General features: G+C 40.0%; 1 protein-coding gene across 1 annotated transcript in view; it reads right to left on the bottom strand.

Annotated features, from left to right (window-relative positions):
• Positions 1 to 27,493, bottom strand: part of nbas (NBAS subunit of NRZ tethering complex) — a 248,075-nt gene that overhangs the window by 156,244 nt on the left and 64,338 nt on the right. The window contains exons 22-29 of the mRNA XM_063001902.1: positions 22,251 to 22,337; positions 19,784 to 19,937; positions 15,002 to 15,187; positions 13,458 to 13,631; positions 10,225 to 10,358; positions 8,378 to 8,440; positions 2,908 to 3,030; positions 2,487 to 2,589 (exon numbers count right to left, since the gene is read on the bottom strand). Of these exons, the coding sequence (XP_062857972.1) occupies positions 2,487 to 2,589; positions 2,908 to 3,030; positions 8,378 to 8,440; positions 10,225 to 10,358; positions 13,458 to 13,631; positions 15,002 to 15,187; positions 19,784 to 19,937; positions 22,251 to 22,337 (1,024 nt within the window). The remainder of the gene's footprint in view (positions 1 to 2,486; positions 2,590 to 2,907; positions 3,031 to 8,377; positions 8,441 to 10,224; positions 10,359 to 13,457; positions 13,632 to 15,001; positions 15,188 to 19,783; positions 19,938 to 22,250; positions 22,338 to 27,493) is intronic.

The raw sequence follows: 27,493 nt of genomic DNA, 5'->3' as shown, positions 1-27,493 counted from the left end.
TGTCAATCACATCTGCTCCAGTGCTGATAGATTCCCCTCAAAGTCCCCTCAATGTTATTACAGCAACAAACTTCAGACTCAGCAAACTTTACACTGACTAATACTAATACTGCTACTGATACTGCTACTAATACTACAACTGCTACTGATACTGCTACTAATACTACAACTGATACTGATACTGATACTAATACTACAACTGATACTGATACTGATACTGCTACTAATACTACAACTGATACTGATACTGCTACTAATACTACAACTGATACTGATACTGCTACTAATACTACAACTGATACTGATACTGATACTAATACTACAACTGATACTGATACTGATACTACAACTGATACTGATACTGATACTGCTACTAATACTACAACTGATACTGCTACTGCTACTAATACTACAACTGATACTGATACTGCTACTAATACTACAACTGATACTGATACTGATACTGCTACTAATACTACAACTGATACTGATACTGCTACTAGTACTACAACTGATACTGATACTGATACTAATACTACAACTGATACTGATACTGCTACTAATACTACAACTGATACTGATACTGCTACTAATACTACAACTGATACTGATACTGATACTAATACTACAACTGATACTGATACTGCTACTAATACTACAACTGATACTGATACTGATACTGCTACTAATACTACAACTGATACTGCTACTAATACTACAACTGATACTGATACTGCTACTAATACTACAACTGATACTGCTACTGATACTGATACTGCTACTGCTACTGATACTGCTACTAATACTGCTACTAATACTGCTACTGATACTGCTACTAATACTACAACTGATACTGCTACTGATACTGCTACTAATACTGCTACTGCTACTAATACTGCTACTAATACTGCTACTAATACTGCTACTGATACTGCTACTAATACTACAACTGATACTGATACTGATACTAATACTACAACTGATACTGATACTAATACTACAACTGCTACTGATACTGCTACTGATACTGCTACTGATACTGCTACTAATACTGCTACTGATACTGCTACTAATACTGCTACTGATACTGCTACTAATACTACAACTGATACTGCTACTGATACTGCTACTAATACTGCTACTGCTACTAATACTGCTACTGATACTGATACTAATACTACAACTGATACTGCTACTGCTACTGCTACTGATACTGCTACTGATACTGCTACTGATACTACAACTGATACTGCTACTGCTACTGATACTGCTACTGCTACTGATACTGCTACTGATACTGCTACTGATACTGCTACTGATACTGCTACTAATACTACAACTGATACTGATACTAATACTGATACTAATACTGTTACTGATACTACAATTAATACTATTACTAATACAGCCACTATTATTACTACTACTGCTACTAATACCACTAATACTACTACTAATACTGCTAATAATATTGCTACTAATACTACAACTAATACTGCTACTTCTAGTACTACTAATATTGCTACTAATACTAATTCTATTATTACTGCAACCAATACTACTACTACCACTAATACTGCTACTAATACTACATTACTACAAATACTGCTAATAATACCACTAATACTGCTACTACTACTACTACTAATACTAAAATCACTTAATACTGCTACTAATACTACTAATACTGCTACTTATATTACTACTAATACAGCTACTACCATTACTACTAATACAGCTACTACCATTACTACTAATACTGCTACTAATACTACTACTAATATTGCTACTAATACTGCTTCTACTATTACTGCAAACAATACTAGTACTACCACTAATACTGCTACTAATACTACTACTAATATTGCAACTAATACTACTTCTACTATTACTGCAACCAATACTACTACCACTAATACTGCAACTAGTACCACCATTACTACAAATACTGCTACTAATACCACTAATACTGCTACTACTATTACTACTAATACTACAATCACTACTGATACTGCTACTAATATTACTACTAATACAGCTACTACCATTACTACTAATACTGCTACTAATACTACTACTGATATTGCTACTAATACTGCTTCTACTATTACTGCAACCAATTCTACTACTACCACTAATACTACCATTACTACAAATACAGCTACTAATACTACTATTACTACTAATACTAATACTACTATTACTATTCATACAGCTACTAATGCTACTATTACTACTAATACTGCTATTAATATTACTATTCTTACTAAAACTGCTAAAAATACTACTAATATTACTACTAATACAGCTACTACCATTACTACTAATACTCCCACTAATACTATTACAGATATTGCTAATAATACTGCTACTACTATTACTACTGCTATTATTATTACTAATAATCCTACTACTTCTGCTACTACTACCACTAATATTGACTAATGTTATAACAGTGTAATAAGGAAGTAGTATATATGTAATACCTGATGACAGGTTGATGGCTGTAAGCAGGTGTAGACGTTCTGCTGCATGTCAAGTAGATCCTGCAGTAAATCTCTCCACACGCTCTTACTGACCGGAGGATTTCTGAACATAACAAAAAGTACAATATTAAATGAGACTGGTTAAGTAACTGCTAATTATTTTCACCAACACATCAACAATTTGCACTGATTTTGTTAGTACTAATTATATTTTAAAAAGCACTGTCAGTAAATACTGTCAGTACTGATGCGTTCCATACTAGCTTTTCATGGTACATGAATATACGGATAGCAAATACTGTGTAATCTAGGCTTTAAGCTAATTACAGCACATAATGTATTAAATGACAGTACCAAAGCTGCATCCTGTCAGCTGTTTTCGTCAGTATAATGTAAGTATATAGCTGGAAATGAGACTTACTTGCGTCCTACATGACGGGTAAGTTTGATCATCAGCTGTTGAGCCTCTTCCTTGCTGCTCTGACTGTTTCTGACGAATGAAATGGGTTTTGGCAGGCCATGCTTCTCCAAAACTTCTGCAACACTGCAGAGCAAACAGACAGAGGAAAAAAAATTAGTCAGTTCATTTGTCAACTGATTCCCTAATTTTATCATCATTTTAATCCAATCCATCATGTACCCACCCATAAAACCAATTTTATAATGTATTTCTTTCCCAAAACACTGATAAATCCTTGTAATGTAGACTGAACACATCTGACTTATTTGCTTCATCCTCTGGATAATTCACTAGGAATGACATGCCAACCGCAAAGAGCATAATGGCAGATTAGTACATGTTTAATTATTTACTGTTTGCATTTTTTTATATATGCTTCCTCTGAAGTATTCAGAATAAATGTAATTAATTATGGATACTGTAAATTAGTTACTGAGTAAAATTATTACTGAGTGGTGACTAGGTGTACATGCCGACCACTCTATCCATCCATCCATCCATCCATCCATCCATATATATACAGTGTATCACGAAAGTGAGTACACCCCTCACATTTCTGCAAATATTTCATTATATCTTTTCATGGGACAACACTATAGACATGAAACTTGGATATAACTAAGAGTAGTCAGTGTACAACTTGTATAGCAGTGTAGATTTACTGTCTTCTGAAAATAACTCAACACACAGCCATTAATGTCTAAATAGCTGGCAACATAAGTGAGTACACCCCACAGTGAACATGTCCAAATTGTGCCTAAAGTGTCAATATTTTGTGTGACCACCATTATTATCCAGCACTGCCTTAACCCTCCTGGGCATGGAATTCACCAGAGCTGCACAGGTTGCTACTGGAATCCTCTTCCACTCCTCCGTGATGACATCACGGAGCTGGTGGATGTTAGACACCTTAAACTCCTCCACCTTCCACTTGAGGATGCGCCACAGGTGCTCAATTGGGTTTAGTCCATCACCTTTACCTTCAGCTTCCTCAGCAAGGCAGTTGTCATCTTGGAGGTTGTGTTTGGGGTCGTTATCCTGTTGGAAAACTGCCATGAGGCCCAGTTTTCGAAGGGAGGGGATCATGCTCTGTTTCAGAATGTCACAGTACATGTTGGAATTCATGTTTCCCTCAATGAACTGCAGCTCCCCAGTGCCAGCAACACTCATGCAGCCCAAGACCATGATGCTACCACCACCATGCTTGACTGTAGGCAAGATACAGTTGTCTTGGTACTTCTCACCAGGGCGCCGCCACACATGCTGGACACCATCTGAGCCAAACAAGTTTATCTTGGTCTCGTCAGACCACAGGGCATTCCAGTAATCCATGTTCTTGGACTGCTTGTCTTCAGCAAACTGTTTGCTGGCTTTCTTGTGCGTCAGCTTCCTTCTGGGATGACGACCATGCAGACCGAGTTGATGCAGTGTGCGGCGTATGGTCTGAGCACTGACAGGCTGACCTCCCACGTCTTCAACCTCTGCAGCAATGCTGGCAGCACTCATGTGTCTATTTTTTAAAGCCAACCTCTGGATATGACGCCGAACACGTGGACTCAACTTCTTTGGTCGACCCTGGTGAAGCCTGTTCCGAGTGGAACCTGTCCTGGAAAACCGCTGTATGACCTTGGCCACCATGCTGTAGCTCAGTTTCAGGGTGTTAGCAATCTTCTTATAGCCCAGGCCATCTTTGTGGAGAGCAACAATTCTATTTCTCACATCCTCAGAGAGTTCTTTGCCATGAGGTGCCATGTTGAATATCCAGTGGCCAGTATGAGAGAATTGTACCCAAAACACCAAATTTAACAGCCCTGCTCCCCATTTACACCTGGGACCTTGACACATGACACCAGGGAGGGACAACGACACATTTGGGCACAATTTGGACATGTTCACTGTGGGGTGTACTCACTTATGTTGCCAGCTATTTAGACATTAATGGCTGTGTGTTGAGTTATTTTCAGAAGACAGTAAATCTACACTGCTATACAAGCTGTACACTGACTACTCTAAGTTATATCCAAGTTTCATGTCTATAGTGTTGTCCCATGAAAAGATATAATGAAATATTTGCAGAAATGTGAGGGGTGTACTCACTTTCGTGATACACTGTACATATACACATATACAGTATATATACATATATATAAATATATATATATATATATACATATAGCCATCAGCCATAACATTAAAACCACCTCGTTTCTACACTCACTGTCCATTTTTATCAGCTCCACTTACCATATAGAAGCACTTCTACAATTACTGACTGTTCCCCCCCCCTTTTACACTGTTCTTCAATGGTCAGGACCCCCACAGGAACACCACAAAGCAGATATTATTTAGGTGGTGGTCAGCAGCAGCGCTGCTGGAGGTTTTAAATACAGTGTCCACTCACTGTCCACTATATTAGACACTCCTACCTAGTTGGTCCACCTTGTAGATGTAAAGTCAGAGACGATCGCTCATCTTTTGTTGCTGCTTGAGTTGGTCATCCTCTAGACCTTCATCAGTGGTCACAGTGACCATGGGGCGCTGTTGGCTGGATATTTTTGGTTGGTGGACTATTCTTAGTCCAGCAGTAAAAGTGAGGTGTTTAAAAACTCCATCAGCATTTCTGTGTCTTATCCACTCATACCAGCACAACACACACTAACACACTAACACACCACCACCATGTCAGTGTCACTGCAGTGCTGAGAATGATCCACCACCCAAAAAAAACGGACAGTGAGTGTAGAAACAAGGAGGTGGTTTTAATGTTATGGCTGATCGATGTATATATATATCAGTTCTTCAATATACTTACCAAATCCAATTTGTGCATCTTACTCATCCACTTACAGAACAATCTGTATTTCTGTAGGTTTATCTGCTCACTATTCAGTCCTTCGAGTTAATCAAATATGTAATACAATCCAGCACTTCATAACTCCAATGAACTTTCCAATTTATTAAATGATCCAATCAATAATCAGTCCATTTACCATTAGTCACTCCAGCCATCTATACCAATATTAACCCCTATAAGCCAATCAGACTGTGGTACAAAAAAAAAAGGTCTGAAGAAATCCAAGTATCATCAGTCAGTGCAGTCAGGTGAACAAATGCAGAACCTGGCTGAGATCCACAAAGTAAATTACATCTTCTGAACTGCTCACAAGCTTTCTGCTTAAACACAACCCAAAGCACACACTCGTTGTGTTCTGAACTTATACACACACTATATACTCTATGTGAATGTCCTTTGTAAGAGACATAAGACCAAATAAAAAAAGACATGCAAGCTTTCTTCCAACATTAGTGTCTGACCTTACAAATGCTCTTGCTCTACAAATGGTGTAAGTTGCGAGGTGGGGCCTCCACGGATAGGACTTTGGAATTTGGAGGCCAAGTCAACACCATTTCTGAACTATTTTTGCTTTGTAGCAGGGCGCATTTTCCTACTAAAAGAGGCCACACCCATCAGGGGATACAGTTTCCATGAAAGGGTGTACAGTACATGGTCTGCAGTAATGCTTAGGTAGGTGGTACGTGTCAAAGTAACATCCACGTGGATGGCAAGACACAAGGTTTCCCAGCAGAACATTGCCCAAAGCATCACACTGCCTCCACCGGCTTGCCTATTTCCCATAGTGCATCCTGGTGACATGTGTTCCCCAGGTAAGCGATGCACAGGCACCCGGCCATCCACATGATGTAAAAGAAAACGTGATTCATCAGACCAGGCCACCTTCTTCCACTGCTCTGTGGTCCAGTTCCGATGCTCACGTGCCCATTGTTGGCGCTTTCGGCGATGGACAGGGGTCAGCATGGGCACCCTGACTGGTCTGCGGCTATGCAGCCCCATACACGACAAACTGTGATGCACTGTGTATTCTGACACCTTTCTATCAGAACCAGCATTAACTTCTTCAGCAATCTGAGCTACAGTAGCTCGTCTGTTGGATCGGACCACACAGGCCAGCCTTCGCTCCCCACGTGCATCGATGAGCCTTGGCTGCCCATGACCCTGTTGCCGGTTTACCACTGTTCCTTTATTGGACCACTTTTGATAGATACTGACCACTGAGAAGGAGGGGGGGGTTTACCTGCATTCGCGCTCGGCATTGGCGCAATGACACCAAGACTTCGCGATCGGGCTGAATATGCATGCCATGTGGGTTATAAAAGTGTAGCGCGATCGCATGCTGACAGTGTAACAAAATGTACAGGAGTAATACATGTCGATCTGTTCATGTATTTACCTACTCGGACGAAATGGAGCATTCCATTTGCGTTTGCCGCGCACCTCTGCTTTTAAAGGGGTGTACGGCCAACAGCGGGAGTTAGTGAAGTTGAGTGACGCTGGTAGGTGCGTCGGAGCGAACGAGAGGCTGTGAGTTGAAAAACGTAATTTGATTCAGAGTCGAGCGGATAGCCTGGGTGAATCATATGATTCGGATCCGACTCGGTCCTAGTGTATGGACTTTAATTTTGCTTGTTTTTTTTTGTTTGTTTATTTGTTTATTTATTTTGTATTTTTGGACTGAAAAGGCTGATAAACACCATATATATATATTTGATAAAAAGTGTAAATAGTTTTTTTTTTCACCTTACTGGAGCAAATAAACATCTTGCACTTTGGCACTTACTCCATCGTTCTGGGTTTTTCCTCGTTCCTTCCCTTGACCCCTATGACCACGCACTTTAAAACCAGCCAGGTGGCCAGTAGAACATTAATTTGCTTAATAGCAGCGGGGTCACGCTCACAAATGGGAACACCCCACAAGACGCTCACAGACTGGGAACACCCCACAAGAGCTGTAGCTTTGGGGGCAACTTTGAGGATAAAATGTTCACTTGCTGCCTAATATATCCCACCCACTAACAGATGCCATGATGAAGAGATAATCAGTGTTATTCACATTACCTGTCAGTGGGCATAATGTTATGCCTAGTCTGTGTATATATATATATATATATATATATATATACAGTATATATATATATATATACATATATATATATAAATTGCAAGCTAGAACCCACGCACCAACTTTTGACACATTTCTAATTAATGCATGTGTGTGTGTGTTTGTCTTTTTAATGTTAATACAATGTTAATTATATGTGCTACGATGCGCTCCCCAAGGCCTCCTAATAGCCCCATTAAAAAGAAAAGGAGATACTTGGGAGGACTTTGATGCAGACGCCATCAAATTATATGGAAAATACAGTGGCAGACACAAAAAATTCAGTCACATTTGTGCCCAGAGCCACAGGGCTAATCAACTTCCAGACTGCTAGAACTTCTGTGTAGTAAAAGGTTATTTCAAATCCCTGAGAAACCCTCTGTCTTATTGCTGCCCTCCATCTCTGTCTAACATCCATCTGTACTTCAGCACAACTGCAGCCCCCCCTTCTCATTCCCTTGCTCGGTCATTACCTGAGATGTTTCTCTAGGGAGTCCACTTGGTCGTGTAGGACTTTTGTAGCCTCTGTCTGTGCCCTGGAAGGAAAAAAAATAATATTAAACATTTAATCTTTTTGTTTTTTATTTTAATACATATTAAACCATGTACAATTTGTTTATTCGCATAATGAATGCCTGATTATATAGTACATTCACAGTCCTTGGGTGGTGCTGTGGGTTTAATTTGTTAGCTCAAATTATCTCAAGATCAACCGGCCAGGGAACCCAAACAGGCACAAATGGCTGTGTCTGAGGGAAGATCGGCAAACAAGTTCCTCATTGCTGCTTGAACAAATGCAATATTGCACTTTATAAGATATAGTCTCTAGAATTGGATATTGGACTAGATTAGGAAAATTTGTGAGGGGCAGCAAAACTGGAATAATAAATAGTGAGATTTACATTTTATGGCCAAACTTAAGTGGACACTTAGGCTTGCTGGACATCATTACAAAACATTAAAACCACCTCCTTGTTTCTACACTCACTGTCCATTTTATCAGCTCCACTTACCATATAGAAGCACTTTGTAGTTCTACAATTACTGACTGTAGTCCATCTGTTTCTCTGCATGCTTTGTTAGTCCCCTTTCAACCTGTTCTTTAATGGTCAGGACCCCCACAGGACCCCCACAGAGCAGGTATTATTTAGGTGGTGGGTCATTCTCAGCACTGCAGTGACACTGACATGGTGTTGGTGTGTTAGTGTGTGTTGTGCTGGTGTGAGTGGATCAGACACAGCAGCGCTGCTGGAGTTTTTAAACACCGTGTCCACTCACTGTCCACTCTATTAGACACTCCTACCTTGATGGTTTACCTTGTAGATGTAAAGTCAGAGACGATCGCTCATCTATTGCTGCTGTGTGAGTTGGTCATCTTCTAGACCTTCATCAGTGTTCATAGGACTACGAGGCGCTGTTGGCTGGATGTTTTTGGTTGGTGGACTATTCTTAGTCCAGCAGTGACAGTGAGGTGTTTAAAAACTCCATCAGAATTGCTCATACCAGCACAACACACACTAACACACCACCACCATGTCAGTGTAAATGCAGTGCTGAGAATGATCCACCACCTAAATAATACCTGCTCTGTAGTGGTCCTGGGAGAGTCCTGACCATTGAAGAACAGCATGAAAGGGGGCTAATAAAGCATGCAGAGAAACAGATGGACTACACTCAGTAATTGTAGAACTACAAAGTGCTTCCCAGCTGTTACTCATATACAGCCATCTTGCACTTAGAAACCTTGTAAAAATTCAACAAAGTTGCCTGAGATTGACACACTGAGTATTTAAGTGTGTGTGTCCCCGGGTGGTCCGGGTCCTTTCTGTGCAGAGTTTGCATGTTCTCCCAGTGTCTGCGTGAGCTCCGGTTTCCTCTCACAGTCCAAAGACATGCAATCAGGTTAACTGGAGACACTGAATTGCGCTATAGGTGAAAAGGTGTGTGTATGTGTGTGTGTGTGTGTGTGTGTGTCTGCCCTGCGATGGACTGGCGCCCCGTCCAGGGTGTTACTGTGTGCCTTGCGACCATTGAAAAGCTGGGATAGGCTCCAGCACCCCCCTTCCCCAGACCCTAATTGGATAAGCGGTTAAACCTATACACCTGGTTGATAAACTCGGGGGGTTTTCAGCCAAATTGGGCTTAATTCAAAATAGTTTTGCCTAGTTTGTACCTACCTCAGAAATTAAAGGGCATTAATTATTTAGATAAATAAAAGATCAGCACAAATACAGTATTTTTAACTTTGTCATAATTTGTCGCATCGCATCGTGGGTAGTGTGTATCGTTACATCCCTAGTGTATTCTGTCATATGCTAACCCGTATCCTCTCTGTGGCAGACATTCCAGAATGTCGTAGCTCATAGCAAGCTGGTCTTCTCGTTCGCAGCTGTAGATACACTCCAGCGCCACGGACATCAGCTGGTCCGGATCTCCGATGATCTTCTGCTGACACTGAATAGAGATGCGCACACAGACACAGAGCGAATGCTTCATCACCGGTAGCAGGATCATTATCATCTGCATTACATTTTCACCTACAAATCATTTGTATCCCAGTAGAGTCATGGGTGAGCGGGGAACGGTATTACCTGCGCTGAAACAGAGCAAATGACTGAATACCTCTCAGCGGCAGCAGGTAATGAAACGGCACTCTCAACCACCCCCAGACTTACAAACAGAAAAATGTCTTTCTTCTGCATATTAAAATACAGAGGAGCTCAGGAAGCTAAAGTTTCTATAGCAACACTTGATGATCCTTCTATACACTTGTCCTAATGACGTGCTTAATGAATTTGTGCCTTTAACTACTGATCAATCAGTACTGTGTGCAATGTCCATCATTTAAGAGGGTAAAGGTGCTCGCATGGCAAAGCTAATCTCTGGATTTAAATTCCACCTAAAACATTTATGGACAAGTCAGGACTGACAGACTGGCATAACAAAGCGTAATAATCAGCAGCACATTAGCTGTAACCACACTGATCCACTATAACATTAAAACCACCTCCTTGTTTGTACATTCACTGTCCATTTTATCAGCTCCACCATATAGGAGCACTTTGTAGTTCTACAATTACTGACTGTAGTCCATCTGTTTCTCTACATACTTTTTTAACCTGCTTTCACCCTGTTCTTCAATGGTCATGACCCCCACAGGACCACCACAGAGCAGGTATTATTTAGCTGGTGGATCATTCTCAGCACATGATCATTCTCAGTGGAGCTGATAAAATGGACAGTGAGTGTAGAAACAAGGGGGTGGTTTTAATGTTATGCCACAAGTGTAATAATCCGCCTATTTTTTTTCCTCTCAGTGACAAAATAACTCCTTATTAGACATTTTCTTTGGTTGCGAATGAAGATAGAGAATAAAGATTGATGGTATTGGTATGCAGACTGTAACATGCTCACTGCCAGTCAATTTAGTGCTACTGGGACCAAATAAAACAGCCAAAAAACTTCAAACAGGGTCCAAGATTTTGGATTAAAATCTAATAGTGTGACCGCTGCTAAGAGGCTCATCTAAAATCCACCAATAAGAGGATGTTGTTTTTTAGATGTGCTCTTTCAGACCATTTTTCCCAAAAACTTAAGGACTGTGTTTATTTTGGTTTGATTAAAGGTTTTACTCATAGCATAAGGAATTTCTATAGATTATCATTGCTGAGAATGACGTAAAAATGACACTCAGCGCTTTTCCACCAAAAGAACCATGGTTCTTGAACCGGTTCTGTTCAGGTTTCTTAGAACCTTGGTGTTCTGTAGAGAACCGACGCGCGTTTCCACCAGTTTTTGAGAACCAAGCAGCGTCATCAACGCTGGCCGTTGCTTAACGAAAGTAATGAGAAGTAATATCATGGTGGAGCGTGTAGATTATCTGTAAGCATTTGTGCTGTTGTTACAGATGTTCATTTTTATGCAAAAAGCATCAATCAGCAGTTGGTGATAAGAAGACGTAGACGTGTTTGTCGCAGTTATTTTCTTTAGTTCATTGACGTGAGAAGCATTTTGCGCTTTGCTCTCACCGCGACTCTCGGCTCAAATAGCCGATTTGCTCAGCGCTCGGCTTGAGCGGTAAAACATCACTAAAGTTCCACAACACAAACATCCATTTGTGTGAAATAACCATCAAATCCACTCTATAATACAACATGTATCTGTGTTTAGCTGCATTTACTTCACGTGTGGTGGTTCTGCAGCTCGGGGTTCTGAATCTTCTCGGGAGAGTCGAAAAAGATTCACGTAAAAAAGCTTAACATAGCTGAATGTACTAAAAGTACGACATAGAAACACTACATTTCTCACCGTTATTACTGGTTATAAGTGCTCTGTACTGGTTATAAGTGATCTGTACTGGTTATAAGTGCTCTGTACTGCCCAAATTCATCGGTCGTTGTTTTAGTACAACAAGCCACGTTACTCTTTATTTTTCACGTTAAGCGTTTTCCGTTCTGTCCGGGTCACTTTTACCACGTCGTATCACACAGTTCATCTTTTTTAAGGCGCTTTGAAAATATCAGCGGCGAACTGGATCGAAATCCAATCAGGTGAACTTTAAAAGACAAAAATGCTGCGACAAGCTCCATACGAGACACCAGCAGTGGTTTAGCAAAGCGTCCAAACCTCTACATTCTGACACGCCCACCGATTACATCACGGTTCGCGCTGAAAAAACAAGTATTCCGTGGTGCCAGATTAGAACCCTAGTTCGCTGTCTGGAACCTCTTTTTTCGGTGGAAACACGCGGAACCGGTTCAAAATCAAGTTCGCGAACCAGAACCGGAACCGTTCCGCGTCGGTGGAAAAGGGGTAACTGTGATCTTGCTAAACAAAATTTTAATTAAACAAGATGCCATTAAAATCACCAAATTAATTATTCCAATATGCATAGGCTAGTCTGACTCGTCTTACAATGGCATATGAGCTAGAGCAGATGCAAACAGATGAGATCTTTGAATAATATGCATGTCATGTTGTCACCTATTACCCAGCCAGCCAAAGCACCAAACCTCCCTTCTTTTCATTTTAAATTATGGTTCACTTAGGCATAATATTGCCACCATTGAGTATTTTGACTGATGCCATGATGTGACACATTTGCAGGTCTGTCATTAAAGAATCATATTATAAAATCTGACACTAAGTGCACAAATTGCACAGCATGTCATATAAAATTAGACAAGATCCTTTCTGGCGCAGTGGTCTATTATGTTAGCCCATCCAAGTCAGATCTCAGTGGCGCTATCGGCCGGGTGGGCGTCGACACAAGCATAACTGGCTAACCCAGAATACAGGAGGTTATGTACTTCAGCGTATTCAGCTGTCATCAGATGGGCCATTATTCTGCGTAGTTGAACAATAAAGACGTTTTCTCACCCACCACTTCTAATTGTCTAATTTCCTATGACAAAATCTAGTGATGGTCAGAAAGGCTGAATGACCCATGAATTTATAAAGGAGTGCTTAGAGAAGTCTGTATTGTAGGGTTATTATCTAAGCTAAATGATTCCACGCTCGCTACGTTTTACTGTATGTGTGTGGGTTACTTACGCCTGGTTTGGAATGCTGGAATACTTTTAGCAGGAGGGTCAGATCCTCTTTCGCGAGGAATACAAGGTATTCCCTGAGAAGAGCAGCAGACGTTCCTTCCTTCTGGTTTTCGCAGCGATGGAGAAACGGTACCATCCACTGGATGACATTCTTCACATACGACTCCTTATTTGACTTAAATAATACAAAAAAAAAAAGAAGAACTGGTCAATATTTGAGTGTTTCTTACTGTTGAACACATGGCAAAAATATCTGGAGAACAAAACAAAGCATTTGAATATATGATCAGTCTTATTCTGCTAGCCCGTATGTGTCAAACGTAAGGCCAACGGGCCAAAACCGGCCCGTCACGTCATTTTATGTGGCCCACGAGAGCTTAAAAGACGTACGATTGTTTTTAAACACACTGTAAATTATACATAAACTGCATCTCCCACAATGCATTCCGATTTTGTGACCCGCAAAGTGACCGCATCCCATCAGTGTTTAACTGAGACGGTTTTCCAACAAGTGATGCTGAGAAATATTTACAAATAATCCCAAAATGTACAAGAAGAGAAAATTGAAGCAGAAGTTGGGAAAGTACGTCTCTTGTGTTACGAGGCCGTGTCTGTGGTAAAGGAGTACAATATAAATGTAAACATACATTATAAATATACAGTATAAATTTGGCATTTTGATACCAAACACAGAATTTAGCCTCCAAGAAAAAACAACAAACTGTCCAAGACTTAAAAGGCAGACTGTAATCACAGCAGGATATGCTGTAATCGGCCCTTTGAAAGCCACCATAATAAGCCACCATAATGCAGATGTGGCCTTCTGTGAAAATGAGTTTGACACCCCTGTGCTAGCCCATCCAACCCGGACCTCGGGCGTCTACACGGACATAATTGGCTACATCTCAGGGGTTCCCAGAGGTAAATGGATGATGGAAATGAAACATAATTGGATATCATACGTCATAAACACATGGTATAAATATAGTGACCTATATATGATCTTTTCAGCTATAACAAAAGCCACTGGTCTATAAAGGTTTCTCATGAAGTGGAATTTGTGCGCATAAAAGCGGTCAAAAAAGCATTTGTATGGCTGGGCACTGATGTTGGTCAAGAAAGCTGCAATTATGCAATTGAGCAGACCACTGTAGCAGGTCCCTGTGCTTTCTTTATATATTTATATGAAAAGAAAATCACATTTCAGCCCCAAGGAGGATTCAAAATGCTGAATAATAACCAATAGATGACATTATAATCTTAACTTAAAGAGTATGTGTACTGCGTGATATATGGACCTTAAGGTGAAACTTGAAATGAATCAGCAATGATTAGCCATATATTGGGAGGGGGTTATTAACTTAAGCCAAAATAACCACTAAAACTGGTAGAAAAAAAGTCATTTCCCCACTTACTGCACTACAACTGTGCTAGTGTGGCAAATGCAGAAAAACCCAATCTAAGAGACAGTGTGAGAAAGACGGAAGATAAAACAGGACCAGACTGTTCCTCACAGACAGTAAGAAAGAAAGAGCGTCTGCATACATTTTTCATGAGTAGACGGAGCTTGTCGATGTCGCTAAGCTGCCGCAACTCCCTCAGACTGAGACTCAGGTCGCACGCTGTCTCGTACACTAGTGTTTCCATAGTAACCAGGTCATCTCCCAGCTGTTCCAGCCCGGGTATTCCCCGCTCCTTTCCCAGACGCACCAGAGACAGTGCACAGTCCACCTACGTACACACAAACACAGTGGCAGACAAAACAAACACCGGTGCGTTTAATGAGAGTGTAAACAAACTTGGGCAACCAATCGACGGCGAGCTGGTGGCAGCCTGGCCAATCGGACACTGCACGACAACAAAGGAAGCCAATCAGAATCGGGAATAATTTCAAAAGCATATAGTAATGGGGAAAAAAAGGGAGGCTTGCAATGCTTTGAAGAGATTCTGTTTTGTTGATTGTCAAAGTTAGGGCAGTATAAAAAAAAATTAAAATGAATAAAATATAATAAATAATGAAGTAAATAATACACACACACACACACACATATATATATATATATACTCCAATCAACCATTTCTATACTCACTGTCCATCTTATCAGCTCCACTTATCATATAGAAGCACTTTGTAGTTCTACAATTACTGACTGTAGTCCATGTGTTTATCTACATACTTTTTTAGCCTGCTTTCACCCTGTTCTTCAATGGTCAGAACCCCCACAAGACCACTACAGAGCAGGTATTATTTGGGTGATAGATCATTCTCAGCACTGCAGTGACACTGACATGGTGGTGGTGTGTTAGTGTGTGTTGTGCTGGTATGAGTGGATCAGACACAGCAATGCTGATGAAGTTTTTAAACACCTCACTGTCACTGCTGGTCTGAGAATAGTCCACCAACCAAAAACCTCCAGCCAACAGCGCCCTGTGAGCAGCGTCCTGTGACCACTGATGAAGGTCTAGAAGATGACCAACTCAAACAGCAGCAATAGATGAGCAATCGTCTCTGACTTTACGTCTACAAGTTGGATCAACTAGATAGGAGTGTCTAATAAGAGTGGACACTGTATTTACACAATGTACTGTGTATATATATATATATATATATATATATATATATATATATATATATATATATATACATGAAAAAGCAGAAAGTTGGGGCAGTAATAAAAAATAAAAGTAAAATATAAATAATATATATAATTTATTTATTTTTTCTATACTGCCCCAATTTTCTGCTTTTTTTCTCAAGCTATGATTAAGTCAAAAAGCAAATATTTTGTATATATATATATTTTTTTTCTTATTTTAATGAATTACTGAACAATCTGGCTTCTGTTTTACAATCTATTAATAATCTGGTAAATCAAGAAATCAATGACTGCTTTACAGTTCCTAAAAACTTAGTTACATAGAAACACATGCTTGTTTTATTCTGATGGACCAAAAGATAATGAACATGCCTGTTTTCTATTTTTTACCAGAAATATCAATAACTCTGAAGCTGACTTTACAAATAACCTAAGTGCTAGGTTTAAGAATTATAACTATAAAGCTCTACAAAGAGTCTGAAACCAATCAACACAAATCCACCTGCTTGGGCAACTGATTTGTTCCACAACCTGCCAATAAATATCCTTCCACCTGTTGACAGACACCACCGGAGGCTAATCAATAGTGAATCTATGACTAGCGGAAAGAGAAATGATTGTGATTTGTCTCTGTGGCTTATACAAGTCCAGACAACTTGCAAATTTGTCACAACAACATTTCGCTTTCTGACGTTAACAGCAAAATACGCTAGTCGATAAAAGTTCTAATGAGGACAGGCTTACAAACAAATGCGCGTCTTGGTAGCCCTGCGGTTGAGAAAACCGCAACAGACAGTTAATTTTGCATATAAATGCACACCTTGATAATTACCCTGGAGTCAAATAGCAAGATATTGATCTCCTCTTTCACATGAGAGCTGTTTTACTCAGGGGTGAAAGCAGCAAATGACTTTTCACTGATTAACAAATCTTGCACCTTTCAATTAAAACAGATTTTAGGGGTTATATAAGCACTGTTCTGCTATCCAGCTGGCCATATTGCAAGAGGATAGCAATGACAATCCCCACTATATGATCACGCCAAAAAAACCATCTCCTACACCACACAAGGTAAACAAAATTTCTCCCCAGCTGTACAGTACACCAATTTTAATATTTATTTACTGGTTTTACATTATATATTTATCTATTTACATTGTTTATTTTACTGTTTATGTGCACGTAATATGTTTAGCACTTTTGTGGACCTTGTGCTGTGTTTTCATATAGTCCTTAAAAAAGCTGTTTTGGACAATCGCATTGTACGGACCAGCACTCCCCTCTTTTAGTCTATTTAATTATACAGCCATAACATTAAAACCACCTCCTTGTTTCTACACTCACTGTCCATTTTATCAGCTCCACTTACCATATACAGTGTATCACAAAAGAGAGTACACCCCTCACATTTCTGCAAATATTTCATTATATCTTTTCATGGGACAACACTATAGACATGAAACTTGGATATAACTTAGAGTAGTCAGTGTACAGCTTGTATAGCAGTGTAAATTTACTGTCTTCTGAAAATAACTCAACACACAGCCATTAATGTCTAAATAGCTGGCAACATAAGTGAGTACACCCCACAGTGAACATGTCCAAATTGTGCCCAAATGTGTCGTTGTCCCACCCTGGTGTCATGTGTCAAGGTCCCAGGTATAAATGGGGAGCAGGGCTGTTAAATTTGGTGTTTTGGGTACAATTCTCTCATACTGGCCACTGGATATTCAACATGGCACCTCATGGCAAAGAACTCTCTGAGGATGTGAGAAATAGAATTGTTGCTCTCCACAAAGATGGCCTGGGCTATAAGAAGATTGCTAACACCCTGAAACTGAGCTACAGCATGGTGGCCAAGGTCATACAGCGGTTTTCCAGGACAGGTTCCACTCGGAACAGGCTTCGCCAGGGTCGACCAAAGAAGTTGAGTCCACGTGTTCGGCGTCATATCCAGAGGTTGGCTTTAAAAAATAGACACATGAGTGCTGCCAGCATTGCTGCAGAGGTTAAAGATGTGGGAGGTCAGCCTGTCAGTGCTCAGACCATACGCAACATACTGCAGCAACTCGGTCTGCATGGTCGTCATCCCAGAAGGAAGCTGACGCACAAGAAAGCCCGCAAACAGTTTGCTGAAGACAAGCAGTCCAAGAACATGGATTACTGGAATGCCCTGTGGTCTGACGAGACCAAGATAAACTTGTTTGGCTCAGATGGTGTCCAGCATGTGTGGCGGCACCCTGGTGAGAAGTACCAAGACAACTGTATCTTGCCTACAGTCAAGCATGGTGGTGGTAGCATCATGGTCTTGGGCTGCATGAGTGTTGCTGGCACTGGGGAGCTGCAGTTCATTGAGGGAAACATGAATTCCAACATGTACTGTGACATTCTGAAACAGAGCATGATCCCCTCCCTTTGAAAACTGGGCCTCATGGCAGTTTTCCAACAGGATAACGACCCCAAACACAACCTCCAAGATGACAACTGCCTTGCTGAGGAAGCTGAAGGTAAAGGTGATGGACTAAACCCAATTGAGCACCTGTGGCGCATCCTCAAGTGGAAGGTGGAGGAGTTCAAGGTGTCTAACATCCACCAGCTCCGTGATGTCATCATGGAGGAGTGGAAGAGGATTCCAGTAGCAACCTGTGCAGCTCTGGTGAATTCCATGCCCAGGAGGGTTAAGGCAGTGCTGGATAATAATGGTGGTCACACAAAATATTGACACTTTGGGCACAATTTGGACATGTTCACTGTGGGGTGTACTCACTTATGTTGCAGCTATTTAGACATTAATGGCTGTGTGTTGAGTTATTTTCAGAAGACAGTAAATCTACACTGCTATACAAGTTGTACACTGACTACTCTAAGTTATATCCAAGTTTTATTGCTATAGTGTTGTCCCATGAAAAGATATAATAAAATATTTGCAGAAATGTGAGGGGTGTACTCACTTTTGTGATACACTGTAGGAGCACTTTGTAGTTCTACACTTACTGACTGTAGTCCATCTGTTTTTCTGCATGCTTTGTTAGCCCCCTTTCATGCTGTTCTTCAATGGTCAGGACTCTCCCAGGACCACCAGAGAGCAGGTATTATTTAGGTGGTGGATCATTCTCAGCACTGCAGTGAAACTGACATGGTGGTGGTGTGTTAGTGTGTGTTGTGCTGGTATGAGTGGATCAGACACAGCAGCGCTGCTGGAGTTTTTAAACACCTCACTGTCACTGCTGGACTGAGAATAGTCCACCAACCAAAAACATCCAGCCAACAGTGCCCCGTGTGCAGCGTCTTGTGACCACTGATGAAGGTCTAGAAGATGACCAACTCAAACAGCAGCAATAGATGAGCGATCGTCTCTGACTTTACATCTACAAGGTGGACCAACTAGGTAGGAGTGTCTAATAGAGTGGACAGTGAGTGGACACGGTATTTAAAAACTGCTGCTGTGTCTGATCCACTCATACCAGCACAACACACACTAACACACCACCACCATGTCAGTGTCACTGCAGTGCTGAGAATGACCCACCACCTAAATAATACCTGCTCTGTAGTGGTCCTGTGGGGGTCCTGACCATTAAAGAACAGTGTGAAAGCAGACTAAAAAAGTATGTAGAGAAATAGATGGACTACAGTCAGTAATTGTAGAACTACAAAGTGCTTCTATGTGTGTGTAGAAACAAGGAGGTGGTTTTAATGTTATGGCTGATCAGTGTATGTATGTATGTACCTGGCGTGAGTTTTGCTCGATTTGTTGAGATCTGGTTAGGTACCAGTCAGTGAGGAGTGGAATGGAGGGTTTGAGGGTACAAAATCGCTCCAGCTTCGGTTGTTCCTCATAGAGAAAGTGAGGATCATCCACCATGCAGGGCTCCAATGCTTTCCTGTACGATAAGAACATACATTATATTAATATATATCATTATCACTTCATACAATTGAGGTCAAAAGTTTACATACACTTGTAAGGGCCGTGGAAGTCATGTAGTCATTTCATTTTACACGACTGAAGGAACAGAGGTAGCCTAGTGGGTAGAGCTTTGGGCTATCAATCAAAAGGTTGAGGGTTCGAATCTTAGCTCTAGGGGCGCTGTACAATGGCGAACCCTACGCTCTGACAGCTGTACATCTGTATGTGTATAAATTACGGGTAAGCCGTAGCCTAGTGGTTAAGGCACAGGACTAGTAATCCAAAGGTTGCTGGTTCAAGCCCCACCACTGCCAGGTTGCTGCTGTTGGGCCCTTGAGCAAGGCCCTTAACCCTCAGTTGCTCAGACTGTATACTATAACTGTAATGTAAGTCGCTTTGGATAAAGGCGTCTGCTAAATGCTGAAAATGTAAATGTAAATTAGACTGATATTACAAAAGCACGTCTTGTACTTACATGTGTGTATGTTACTTCTTGTTTTTTACCATAATATGCCATAAACACACTTCTAGTTGGATCTTTGGCTACTTAACTTCACATAATAGGTAAAGGTTTTTTTGGCATGCACTTATTATTTATTCAGTACAGTCCACATATTCTTGACGGGTTGAGGTCAGGACTTTAATAAAGTCATTCCAAAAGCTTAATTTGATCATGATTTCATGTCACGCCACTATGCCGTCATCGCTGTGCGAAGGCTGGTTGCACAGATGGGCCCGCTTTCTCCAATTCCCTCTGGACTAGCCCCTGATGATGCATAGCATGATTTAGCCATTCCAGAATCAATTGTGTCATGTTTTTCAAAACCATAGACATCAATCTGTAGCGGACCCCCCACCCCAACCCAATCTTTTTTGGTTACAGCAGATCCACTTTATAAGAAAAGCTTTCCACATGATTTTGGAGAATGTCAGTAAGAATTTATTTATTCAATTTATTTATTAGGATTTTAATGTCATGTTTTACACAATTTGGTTACATTCATGACAGAACAGGTAGTTACTGGTTACACAAGATTCATCAGTTCATGTCAAACACAGTCATGGACAATTTTGTATCTCCAATTCACCGCACTTGCATGTCTTTGGACTGTGGGAGGAAACCGGATCTTCAGTAGGAAACCCACACAAACACAGGGAGACCATACAAACCCTACACAGAAAGGACCCGGACTGCTCGACCAGGGAATCGAACCCAGGACTTTCTTGCTGTGAGGCGACAGTGCTACCCACCGAGACACGTGCCGCCAGGCCTGGAGTACAACTTTAGTAGCAGATTTTATTCACCTCCTTGTTTCTACACTGTCAATTTTATCAGCTCCACTTAACATACAGAAGCACTTTGTAGTTCTACAATTACTGACTGTAGTCCATCTGTTTCTCTACATACCTTTTTAGTCTGCTTTCACCCTGTTCTTCAATGGTCAGGACCCCCACAGGACCACCACAGAGCAGGTATTATTTAGGTGGTGGATCATTCTCAGCACTGCAGTGACACTGACATGGTGTTGGTGTGTTAGTGTGTGTTGTGCTGGTATGAGTGGATCAGACACAGCAATGCTGCTGGAGTTTTTAAATACCATGTCCACTCACTGTCCACTCTATTAGACACTCCTACCTAGTTGGTCCACCTTGTAGATGTAAAGTCAGAGACGATCGCTCATCTATTGCTGCTGTTTGAGTTGGTCATCTTCTAGACCTTCATCAGTGGTCACAGGACGCTGCCCACGGGGAACTGTTGGCTGGATGTTTTGGTTGGTGGACTATTCTCAGTCCAGCAGTGACAGTGAGGTATTTAAAAACTCCAGCAGCGCTGCTGTGTCTGATCCACTCGTACCAGCACAACACACACTAACACACCACCACCATGTCAGTGTCACTGCAGCACTGGAAATGATCCACCACCTAAATAATACCTACTCTGTGGTGGTCCTGGGAGTGGCCTGACCATCGAAGAACAGCATGAAAGGGGGCTAACAAAGTACGTAGAGAAACAGATGGACTACAGTCAGTAATTGTAGAACTACACAGTGAGTGCAGAAACAAGGAGGTGGTTTTAATGTTATGGCTTATCGGTGTGTGTGTATATATATATATTTAAATTCGTTTAGATTTTTAAGCAATGGGTGTGGATAAAATGCCTAAACTCTGAACCACAAGGGGCATTCATATACTTTAGGTCATTTATGACACACAAGTCCCTTACAAAGTGCATTCTATCTTGACTTGAACTACTGGTTCAACAAAACCAAGCACTGCCGACCCTCACCTGCACTGTGGATCCTCACACCAGTCCAGGTCCCTGTGCCTCTGCTCGTCCCATGGAATGAACACCAGATTTGAGCGCTCATCTTTACTGCAGAAACAAAAAGTCTCGATTAAACATGGATGAACATACCAGTCTGCCAATACCAGTCATACCAATCATACATGGCCTGCCTAAACCTCTCAATAATTCAGCTACTTGTGACAACGTGGACAGATGTTTAAAAAATAAAGCTCTACAAACATGTCAGAAATGTCACGAGCGGTTGGTGATGCAATTATTGGAAACAAAAAGACGTTTCAAATACTCGCAGCTCACGCCGTACAATTTCTGATGGGATTCAGACCTGGTATCAGACTGTGTTTTTGCCTTTGGCGCCAATCTCGAGATGATCTACATATCGAGATGATTATGGATTTTTCTAAATTCATTTTCAGAACACAGATACCAGTTACAAACTCCTGTCAGAAACGCTAGAATGAGTTTTGCAACAAAGTTCAATAAAGCTGAATTCTAATTTAACCGAAATGTGGCTCGGTGTTTGGAAGGGCGCAAAGACTTATTGACCAGTTTTTATAACATTTATAATTGTAACACTGCCAGAATAATTGTTAAAGTCTGGTCATCTTTAAGTGAATGTTTTCACCAGATCTTTAATTGGCCAGCCATAAAGAGTCGTTTATACACCAGTCAGTCATAAAATTAAAACCACCGCCTTGTTTCTACACTCACTGTCCATTTTATCAGCTCCACTTACCATATAGAAGCACTTTGTAGTTCTATAATTATTGACTGTAGTCCATCTGTTTCTCTGCATGCTTTGTTACCCCCCTTTCATGCTGCTCTTCAATGGTCAGGACTCTCACAGGACCACTACAGATCAGGTATTATTTAGGTGGTGGATCATTCTCAGCACTGCAGTGACACTGACATGGTGGTGGTGTGTTAGTGTGTGTTGTGCTGGTATGAGTGGATCAGACACAGCAATGCTGCTGGAGTTTTTAAATACCGTGTCCACTCACTGTCCACTCTATTAGACACTCCTACCTAGTTGGTCCACCTTGTAGATGTAAAGTCAGACACGATCGCTCATCTATTGCTGCTGTTTGAGTTGGTCATTTTCTAGACCTTCATCAGTGGTCAGATGGCGCTGCCCACGGGGCTCTGTTGGCTGGATAGTTTTGGTTGGTGGACTATTCTCAGTCCAGCAGTGACAGTGAGGTGTTTAAAAACTCCATCAGCATTGCTGTGTCTGATCCACTCGTAGCAGCATGACACACACTAACACACCACCACCATGTCAGTGTCACTGCAGTGCTGAGAATGATCCACCACCTAAATAATACCTGCTCTGTGGTGGTCCTGTGGGGGTCCTGACCATTGAAGAACATCATGAAAGGGGGCTAACAAAGCATGCAGAGAAACATATGGACTACAGTCAGTAATTGTAGAACTACAAAGTGCTCCTATATGGTATGTGGATGATCAGTGTATTTAGTGAGCCACTGAACTACTCCTATATTGTTTTGCATGCTGTGCATTAGATCCATTATAACTGACATGGCATGATGGCATCACTAATAAGCTGCAATAATGACGTGATACGACCCTTGACACGACTGACATCAATATAAAAAAATACTAATAAAAAAATCCACCCTGAATGAAAGAACAAGCAAGAGAGCTGATATAAAAACAAGAACAACTTCAGAAATCTTTGTACCTAATTTTGTCATTTTGTTGAACAGTACATTATTAAGTGTCAATTTAAAGCCAAACAGGCTGAAGCCCTATTTTTCAGAAACCAGAGAGCGGCAATTTACTATATTGATCATGATTGTAGCTCTAAAACAACCTCAAGTGTGATTGTACAAGAAGTGCCTCTGCTTTGTCATTTCATGGAACGAAAGACCCAGAACGAGAGGAACTAAACTTCACCGAGCAGAACAAACGATTTCTGCCTGACGCTTTAACAAAGAAAGAAAAATAAGGGAGGGAAAGGATGATGCCATATGCTACTCTCTACTGGTTTTCCATTTTTTAGATCTACTGGATCAAAACACTTATTTTATTCTATCACGTATTAAAGCTTGTTTTTATGCCTCACTGCTACCTTGTTTTCCAGTGTTGGATAGCATATTCATTCAAGTAAAAGTACACGGATACTTGACCATGAGCTGGCTGGACATCACATTTTAAAAGCATGGGCATTTATATGGAATGACCACCCTTCCTCTGCCTATTTCAGCTACACCCAGTAAGCACAAAGACCTAGTTCTAAGCTGATCTGCATAAAAGGATCTTTAGACAAACATTGGCAGTAGGATGGCATGTACTGAAAATTTTGACCACTTTCAATATGAAACTGTGTCAGCTGAGGTGTCTAGGAGCAACAACAGCTCAGCCAAGACATAGTAGATGACGCAAAGTTAAGAAGGGTGTACTAAGTGACTAATCAGACTTCACTTTTATTTTGACAGATGCCAGGAGAATGCTATCTACCTGAACACATAGTGCCAACAGTAAAGTCAGGTGCGTAACTACCAAGGGGGCAAGGGGGGCAGGTGCACTGGGGCCCACGGCAAGGGGGGCCCTTCACGACGTGAACTCAGACTTCAGTGCCGCGACGTCTAGGGTCAATGCCGAAGCAGCGCTCACTTCTGCAAGGGCCGTGGCATCAGGACCAGGTGAGGACGCAGCTTGGACTACAGGCCTGAGGAGGTTCTGTGAGGGTCCCGGTGTTTTACTGACTTTTGGAGGCATCGTAACAACAAAAAACCCAATCCAAAATAAATATCTAAGATCCGGGACCGGAAGTCCGACTGTGAAAGTCACCTGTGTTCCAGATGCTTAGAATTTAAAGCATAGATTAAACACTTTGCTTTTTGTTTTCCTTCACATGACACTACTGTTCCAAGTACTTCCAATTAAGGTAGGAACGTTTATGTTCCAATCGTTCAGTAACAAAAAAGAACAGTTGCAAAATCCCAAGACATCCAGATTATACGCTGTATGAAGAACAGTAAATAGAAATGCCTAAATTTAGAAGGTGCTTTTATGTGTACCTCTTTTAAATTCTGTGACTCAAGGGGGGTGTCATTCTATTTTAGCGCCAAAGAGACTGGCACCATCCCAAAGGACTGCCAATGGCCTGACAGAACAACAGAAGCTCACTAACACAAGTATGTGGACACCCATTTTGGTGTTTGGTGTTTCAGCCACCTCTGTTAAATACTGTTATACATAATTAATGAAAAAAAACTGAAAAACAGTGTGTGGCTTTCTGCCTGTCTGAGAACAGTCTGGAGACGTCCTTTTGTACTGTGCACAAGGTGAGTTTTTTACAGACATGATTTAATATGTCTAGTGTGAGAGAACACCAAAGCCCTGACTTCACCCACGAAGAAACACTTTTTTTTTGCATTTTCCCTCAATTTCACCTCCTAATCTAGTCGTATCCAATTACCCAAATGCATTAAGCTTCCCCTATACTAGTACTAGAACTGATGTAGACCTACACTCCAGACTGAGAAGTGTCACTTGTCACCTGTTCAATTTCATGGACCTCGTTTTTTAAAATCACAGATTTCACTGATTTTTAAAGACAGGAGCCTCATTTCACTACAGTCATTAAATAACTCTCATAAATTAAATAATAGAATAAATAGAAGCTACAATACACAGCACAGCTATCTTAATAGTTGAATGTAAACCTAGAACATCCAGCGATGGTGCAAGGCAGTCTCAAATACAAAAATACTCATCCGTGTTTTGACACGCCCCCCTCTTTGTCCACAGAATTAGTTCAGAGTTTTCCAAACTCGTGTTTTTAGCTGCTTTACACCTTGGACATTTTGACTAACCGATTGCTAACTGAATTGCTGTAGGATTGCTAGAACCGCCTCATAGATCAAATTAACCAGCAAACGTGAGCCACTTGATGGCTATGCGAATGAAAAGCATAAAAATGCTAAACACACACTTTAAATTTAGAATTTCACGGTAAATTGCATATTACACTGGAAATGGCTTACTAATAAGCTCAAACTTTCCACTGCACTTCTCGTTTACTTTCTTACACTGCATAGCAAGGTTATGCCTGTATGACGATACTGAAATTCCTCACCTAATCAATCTAAAGAAAGCCCAGTCTTCCAAGGCTGCTGGAGGGCCATAAGTGTCACAGGTTTGATGCATTTATTTAGAACGTATGGAGGGAGCCAGGTCCTTAAATAACTGACACGTATAGGCTCTTTCATCAACAAAATAAATATCTATAACCTTTATTTGCCCTGAAAACATGGTCATGGTGAAAAGAAAAAGACTGTGATGGATTGTATAGTAACTAGAACATGGCTTATGCTCCAGTCCTACAGGAAATGCCTTGAAAAGTTAGTGTTGCGATGATGCTGCTGGCAGTGGTAGCACAGAAGAACATTATTAATGGATATTATACATAGACAAAAAAGTATTATTGTAAAAAAGCCTAGCGCCCGTCTCCAAAAATAAATAAATAAATAAAAATACATGAATAAATAAATAAATAAATAAATAAAAATAAATAAATTAATAAATGTAATTTAAAATGAGCAATTACATTATAATAGATTATTATTTATAAATAATAATAATAATAATAATAACAATAATAATAATAGCAAATAACAACAGAAATATATATATATATATATATATATATAATAAATATAATAATAATTGATACATTGAAATAAAAAATATTAATAATAATAATAATAATAAATATAATAACAAATGTTACATTTAATTATAATAAATTATTATTATTATTAATAATATTAATAATAATAAATACATTCAATAATAAATGATACATTTAATTATAATAAATAAATAATAATAATAAAAATAATAATACATTTAATAATAAACAATACATTTAATTATAATAAATTATTACTAAAAATAATAATAACAACATTAATAATAATAATAATAATAGATACATTTAATTATAATAAAGTGTAAATTATTAATAATAATAATAACATTATTATTAATAACAATAATAATAAATATAATAATAAATGATACATTTAATTATAATAAATTATTATTAATATTCATAATAATAATAATAATAATAAATAAATAAATAAATATAGCAATAAAGGATACATTTAATTATAATAAAGTATAATTTAATAATAATGATAATAATAATAAATCTAATAATAAATGATACATTTAATTATAATAAATTAATA

The sequence above is a fragment of the Trichomycterus rosablanca genome, chromosome 9 (assembly GCF_030014385.1).
Source record: "Trichomycterus rosablanca isolate fTriRos1 chromosome 9, fTriRos1.hap1, whole genome shotgun sequence".
Taxonomy (NCBI): domain Eukaryota; kingdom Metazoa; phylum Chordata; class Actinopteri; order Siluriformes; family Trichomycteridae; genus Trichomycterus; species Trichomycterus rosablanca.
This window is presented reverse-complemented; position numbering and strand designations above follow the sequence as displayed.